Below are 8148 nucleotides of genomic sequence, written 5' to 3'. Positions count from 1 at the left end.
CGTTCTACCACCATGCGCCCTCCCGCGTACCTCCACGCTGTCTTTCGCGTACCACAGTTTGAGAACCGCTTGTTTATATGATATTCGCCAGTCGCCCAGGAATTAGCAGATTCCCTTAAAACACGGACACATAACATATAAACAATGTTTATCAATAAGCCGTCGAAAATACTTCGAGTTACGTTCGGTGGACGGTGACATTGTTGGCGCCGTCATCGTGACGAATACCAACTCGCATACGCCCCACGGGTTGATGCCGCCCCAGGTAGACTTCGCATTTCATAGAGGTAACTATTAAGTACCGCGCTCTACCGCACAAATATTGAACTACTCACGATTGCGTCATAACAGGTGCCGCTCTATTACTATTTAACAATTATTTTTGTTTTAATAATAATTGAACCTATTCGACTAGTGTATTTTTTAAAATTAATATTTTTATACATATTTAAACGAGTAAATTCAATTTTTTTTTTTAACACGCAGTGATACGCTGAACCGTAGTTATTGACGGCTTGCCACAATCAGCTGATTCGAGTTGACGATTTCCTCCCTCAACAAGTATCAACTTATCGATTAATATATTATAATGAATAAAGTAGTATACGGTTGATAGCCGATTGGTATACACGTTACTCTTTACATTTGTATTAAATACCACTGCGCATTTATAAAAAAAAGTATTAATACAATTCGTACATTGATAATTCGAAGTTTACAGTATTCTCATAGGAAATCGTACACTCTCAAACGATTGCGGTTCAAATTCATAAATTTTTAATTTAACTTTCGCTTAATCGATAGATGATTTGTAGATAGTGAAAATCAACGCGACCACACCTATCTAGCGCCATCGTGTAATTCGTACGCAGCCAAATTTTAAGTGCAGGGCCATTTTAAAAAGTGCATTATAAGTTATTAAAAAAATATATATATAACAATGCTTTCGATCACGGGATATGTCTTTATAAATAACACGGCCTCGGGGCGCAAATTCGGATCGCGGGTAAACCATATGACCATCTTGATCGAAAAGCAAGACAGCAAATACGTTGTGTTTGTAAACATGAGCCGAGATGAAAAGCGACTCATGTATTTATTAAAAGATTTGAAAGGCGTAGTTAATCATGACAAGAAAGTAATGCTGAAGTTTCAGCACCCTGAGCATGAAGTGATTGTTATGACTGACGATATCGATACAGCGAAGAAATTCAAGGAAGATCTGATATCCCTCGCTAAAAATCTGAACTTACACATCGAAGAATTATTTCCACACGGTATTCTAATTCAATTTGGGAATATAGTCGGATGCCGTACGTTGCAAAATATGGACGTATCTACTCTGAGAATTATCGCCTTGGAAAACTGTAACTTACCTAATCTGCCTGAAGGGCTTGGAAATTTAACAATTTCATGTCTTAGCCTGAATGGTAGCAAACTGTATATTCCAACGAGTGGTAGTAATACCGTCTGGAATTGGATGACTAAGAGAAAAATATCAACATCGTTAAATATGCTGGAAATTAATTCAATGGGCTTAGAGAGGTTGCCATCTGAAATCGTATATCTGAAAAAAATACGAATTTTGTCAGTCTCCAATAATAAAATAGTAAGTTCCATTTATCATCATTTTGTATTTTAGTTTTTTAATACTATATAGTCTAATAATATAGTAAGTTATAACTTAATTTGTCTAGTTATTTATTTACAATATTTTGTTTTAACAAAATATTTTTATCGTTATTTTTATAAAAATGTATACATTTGTAATTTGTTATAACACTTAAAATTTAAATAAGAGAACAATATATAAACAAAGCATACTTATATAGTGCCATATAAGTAAATTTAACCCCATATGTTCCACCCCCAAAATTACGCATCTACCTAAGTATCTGATACTTAATAATTATATCCCACCAGATTTTTTTTATATTAGAGGAAAAAGGTAATAATACATTATCTTAAAATGCTAAGACACAAGTCCTACTTATATTGTCTTATTCTATAGATTTATAATATTATATTATATGTTATAACTTATAAATTATAATGCATATATTTGCAAATAATTTTGTAGTTATAAATTTATAAAAGAAATTTTATAAGTAGGTAAGAGTTGAAAATTTAATAAAAAAATTGTCCATAAATTTGACTTAAAATAATTATAAATTAGGTTAAGTGTTGACAAATTAAAAAATATATATATCTCATGTTAAATTAGTACGTGTAATATAACGATTTACTATCAAATAATTTTAGATTTTAGTTAAAAATTACTAGTCGTAGAAATTTGAAACATATCCCAGTTGTTTAAATTGGCATTTTCTGTACAAGATTTAATTTTTGGGTATTCAGGTTATTAAAACATAAACCACCTTTTTTATCAACCAATTTGAAATACAATATATTTTATACATTATATTCTATTCCTATACTGACAAATCATCTTCGTTCAGAATCGTTTGTCGTATACACTATGTCACTATACAATGATACCTATCATTGAATTCAAATTTAATACTCCTATATATATAATAATGATCCACATGACACCTATTGTACAGTAGAGCGGTACCACTTGACCGCACTTTTCTTTATTGACAATCCATGTTTTATAATAGTTTTTCAAAATGAGCAAATATTTTTTTATTTACAAATTCTATTCACAAGATGTGAATCAACATAATTAAATGAATACACTTTCTTAATTAACAATTTATTGCTAGTAAATTAACCTTTTAGATTTTCAATCTTCATAACGTAATATGTTCTCAGTTCTCACAGGTATTTATAAACTGTTTAAGAATAAAGCACCTTCAAAAATCAATGTATAAGACCACACATAAATATATAATCAAAATAATATTACAATACTTGTTTTAGTTAAAATTAAAAAATAAATAAAAATAATTGAAATATTGTTATATAAGAATTTTACATTGTGTAGTTACATTATATTTAGTATTTTTATGAAGCTAGTTTAATATTCTTAACATTTTTAATCTAACTTATTCACTAAAAGGACTTTCAAATATAATAAAATAATATATTATATTTAAATTAAATAAAAAGCAGGTAAGTGAATACCGCTCTGCTGTACATTAGGTGCCGTATAGATCACTGTTATATGTTAAAGGAGTGTAAATGTTAAATTTGAATCCAATGATAGATATCATTGTATACGAAAGACGATTCTGAACGAAGATGATTTGTCAACCTAGGATATAATTTCTAGAAATTGGTGAAAAAGGTGGTTTATATTTTAATGAATACGCCAAAATTTAAGTTCTTTTATAAATTATTGTGAGCTAAATTAACGAAAAATCTTGTTATCAATTTTCAAATCTTAGCTACTTATACAAAAATGTTATATATAAGTATAAATTTTATTTATAAGTATTCATGATTTTGACGAATTTTTGTCAATATTTGAAATTTTAAACTTCAAATGCTAATAAAAAAAAAACTGTGCCTATGTATTCTTATAATTTTTTAATCACTATAAGAATAACTTATGAGGAACTTTGTATTCAATTTTTAAGTACTTTGACTCGGCCAAAAAATTTATCGATATTCATAAAAAAAAAATAATAATAAACAAGAACGAATATTTCAAATGCCTATAAATAGCATTAAAATATTAAATAAAAGAAATATTTTAAAAATTGAATCATGTAAATAAAATGCCAATCTAAATAACTGGTGATATTCTCAAGTATCTATGACTTATACTTTTTGAATTATAACAAATATTTAATTTCATTTGAAGATAAATCGTTATCGTTACGCGATTTCGTAAACATTCAAAATTCAAACGCACATAAAATTTTTCCTATTACGATGTTTCGAGTTTTCTCTAAAGCTATTTGAAGGAAAATTTATGAAAAACTTAGTGTTGAATTTTTTCACCTTAGATATAAACACAAAAAATGTTATGATTTTTAACTACAAAATTACTTGCAAATTTTCGTGATTTTGGCATATTTCATAAAAATTTGAACTATGAACGCTTATAAAATAAAATTGTGACTAACGATTTTCGATTTTTTTTTAACTACAATAAAAACAAATCATAAAGAATCTTGTATAAAATTTTCAAGTTTGATAGTGATTAGTTTTTGAGTTACAACCATATAATTTTTTTTTTTGAAAACTGTTGGAAAATTCTTACTTTTAATCTCTATAATAACTTTTCCATTGGAAGATGGAAACCGTCCCCCAAGTTTGAAATTGAAGTATTATTTCGACTAGTTATGCTGTACACAGACACAAAAACAAAAAACACACACACACACATCATTGTAGGATCAATACATTCATCACTCAGTTCAAAATATAAAAATAGAATAAGTATCGTCTTAATTTTACCAAATATCATTATTCGTTAATCATTTTTTATTTTATTTTTTTTCAGAAATACATACCTCATTTCATCTGTTTACTTCGAGAACTCAAATCTCTATATGTTGATGGTAACATGATGAAGTTTTTACCAGAAAGTTTATGGTGTATTATGTTTCGGAAAATCAACATTTCGAATAATAACTTTGATGATTATGTACCCGTCGAACGTGAACATTCTAATTATTTATATCAAGCGCCAACGTTATTGGATTTATCATCTTTAACTCTTTTGAATAACGAAGTAAGATACATAAAAGATGATATACCTTTTACTCTATGGACCTGTTCTGATCTTATTGGCCGTTGTAGACTTTGTAGGAAGCTAATGTTACTTGATCGAAATCATGAACTATTCTTTTATGCCATGCCAAGAACAGAAAAAATGATTGAGATGAAAGCTATATTTTGGCAATATTTTGAGTGTCGTCCTTCGTGTATTCGATTTTAAAAAAAAATAAGAAGAATTATTGTCTAACTTACACATTCTTTTAAATCAAATAGTTCTTAATTTCTTACTACAGATTTTAAAAGCTTATCAATTTATATCCACAATACTATTACCTAGTACTTACAAAACCCACATATCATTGAATGCAAATTTAAAATTATCAAATTCTCCTACAAGATTCAAATCATTTTAAAAAATAAAAGAAAATTTTATAATTTACGTTTTACCCCATAATTAGTGTTGAATTTTACAATTTTATTATTACCTATCATGGGATAGGTAACTCTTAGAAAAAATTGAAACTTCTTAGAAGATGTATTATATTATGTTTTTCTGTAGTGGCCGTAAAATAATATTTTAGGTACCTAATGTATAAATATTAAAATTCTTTTCTGAAATGGTTAAATTAAATACAAAATCTTACATATTTTGTTATATATTACTAAAAATGCACAATCGACAAATATTAGTATTTTTTAAGTTTAACAATATTGATACCTACTAATATTATACTGGTACATATTTTAATAAAAATATTATTTTATTATATTTTAGAACATTTTTTAATAATTTTAATTGCATATTTACATGCATATAGTTTGAAAATTGTTAATACAATTAGTACTAAACCTTACCCTTTAAATTAACCATAGATATAACTAGACAAATTTGTTGTAAATTTATGATGGATAGTTTAACAATAAATTAACTTATAAACCATAAGGTGAAAATTAATTAAGTATAGGTAGGTTATACTGTACCTACTATTTATACTTATCAAACTACAAGTAAGAATATTGATCCATTGTTCCAAATAAAATATTATTATTAATTAAGTTACGTAATTAAAACATTTATAAGCGTTAAGTTCTAAAATCACTATTAAGTACCTATATTTATCATAGACCCATAGAATAGGTCTATGCTATTTATATTCTCTATAAAACCAATGTACAAAATAATACGATAATATAAGTAATATATATGTGGACATAACTAAAATTATATTTAATATTTTAATGAAACCATAGACTACATGAAAGTATATTGAAATTTTTAAAACTTAAATTATAATAAAATTATCTTTGTTAATTCAAAATAAGTTATTTTAATTTCATAATATCTTTGAATACATAATAAAATATTGTATAATAATTAAATTATATACCTCTACTTGAAGAGCTTAGATAAATAATAATAATATTATATTGTTATCTAGGCTCTCTACCTCTACTACATTGATTTGTCGAATCTTTTCCAATCGGGTATTTCATAATATACAATTACAGATTGAAATATTTAACTCATAAATTAAATAAAAACTAATAAAAACTCATTAAGTTAAAAAAAAAACTTATTCAAGTTTGATAATATAATTTTAAAACCCAACTACCCAATTATTAAACTAAAAGACGAATTAAAGGCTATTTTTCGAATTACTATCGCAACATTAAATTAATTTTTATTAAATACCAAGAATCATTACATATTAATCGAAACTTAAATCACCAAATGGTCCAAACGACGATAAACAATACCTAAATATACAGTGATCGTATCAATGCATATATTGTGTCCGCTGTACCATCTGACTACATTATCGTGCATTTCCTGGTTCAAAAACAATTAAGAACTGTATATTATATATATATATATATATATATATATATACTTACTTACTCGCACGTTAATATTATTATTTACTGACGATAAAATACATCACAATAAATCTGTTACCTATTTATAAGTAACGCTCAATAGTCAATACCTATTTTAGAAATTATCACTCCTAAAACCATTTGATTTTTTTTTTTCAATGTTTTTTTTATTTTTTTTTTATTCGTTTATATGTTTTTGTTATTAATTATGTCATTACTAGTATATTGTATTGATACATTTATAATTGTTCATTTTGTTTGTTATAGATTTATAAATTTATATGTAAACATTAACGGAACCACCGTATAATCTGTATTGTATAAGTACTTTTATCGAAATATATATGCTATGTATATTTTTTTTTTTTTTGTGAACATATTTTTTAGACTAAGCAAATTAATATTATATTTACTAGAACAATAGTGATTATCATATTATATAATAATATTTAGTGAATAAATTAATCAGGGCTGCATTTAGGGAGGTTCGAACTTCGAATATCAGTAGTTGTCCCGACAATAAATTTTTAAGGATGGAAATAAGATGTAAACAGTAATCAATAACCAAGATGCATTTAAAAACTATATACATTACAGTTATCATAATAATAACATGAAATTAATTAAATATTTAAATTATTTCTGTTTATAAAAATACTTTTTTTTAAGTGAAATCTGTCAAAATTAAAGTCAATGAGTGAAAAATTATGGAGGGAAGTGGATGACAAAAATTTTTCCTTGGTCACTAAAATAATAAATGCAGCCATGAAATTAATAAATAATATATTATAATAATTGTTTGTTTTTCTTATTGTTAAACAAAAATGTTGTTAAGCTGTAAGTTTTTATTCCTAAATTATTTTATTATAATAAACTTACTATTAAGACATTAAGTACTACCTAATTATTATGCTTAAGATGCTAATACTTTTTTCTCTATATGCACCCAGAGTGGCGCTATAGTTGGATACACTTGTAATATTATGCAAAAATTATAATATAATAATATGTGTGAAGTGAGAATAAATAAAATATAGTACAAATTATAAACTTATTGTTCCTGCAAGAAACTTTAAAAATGTATAAGAATTCTAGCTGTGTCGAGTGCAATATGTCACTGGCCAACGCCATCATGCTTTCCGTCGCAGTGTACGAACGCTGTCTATACCTAATACCTAACTTACTGTCTGTGCAAAAAGGATGACATGTAATTACTAATTAGTATTTTATTACTGGTCTGATATAAGAGTATTTTTTTTTTTAATGTCGATAAAAAAATTTTGGGTGACCAAAAAACTTAAATATTTAATACAAGATTTCTCATAATTTGTTCTTATTGTAGTTGAAAAAATCAAAAATCGTAAGTCACAATTTTGTTTTATAAACGTTCAAAGTTCAAATTTTTACGAAATATATCAAATCAATGAAAATGTACAAGTAATTTTGTACATGGAAATTCATAAAAAACTGTATGTTTATGCTTAAGGATAAAAAAAATTCAACACTACGTTTTCTATAAGTTTTCCTTCAAATTCTACAAAGAAAACTCGAAGCGTCATTATAGGAAAAAATGTTATGTGCGTTTGACTTTTAAGTTTTTACAAAATTGCGTAACGATAAAAATTTTAAGTATTT

The 8148-nt window shown here is 25.9% G+C and overlaps 1 protein-coding gene across 1 annotated transcript; it reads left to right on the top strand.

The window, feature by feature from the left end:
• The first annotated feature begins 613 nt into the window (after positions 1–613).
• LOC126549268 (leucine-rich repeat-containing protein 58-like) lies at positions 614–7825 on the top strand. The gene is made up of 2 exons (XM_050197965.1): positions 614–1609; positions 4418–7825. The coding sequence occupies exons 1-2, from the start codon at positions 941–943 to the stop codon at positions 4853–4855; spliced, it is 1107 nt and encodes a 368-aa protein (XP_050053922.1). The 5' UTR covers positions 614–940; the 3' UTR covers positions 4856–7825.
• The last annotated feature ends 323 nt before the right edge of the window (positions 7826–8148 follow it).

This window comes from Aphis gossypii, chromosome 1 (genome assembly GCF_020184175.1).
Source record: "Aphis gossypii isolate Hap1 chromosome 1, ASM2018417v2, whole genome shotgun sequence".
Taxonomy (NCBI): domain Eukaryota; kingdom Metazoa; phylum Arthropoda; class Insecta; order Hemiptera; family Aphididae; genus Aphis; species Aphis gossypii.
The sequence above is the reverse complement of the archived record's forward strand: the minus strand, read 5'-3'. Positions and strand labels throughout refer to the sequence as shown.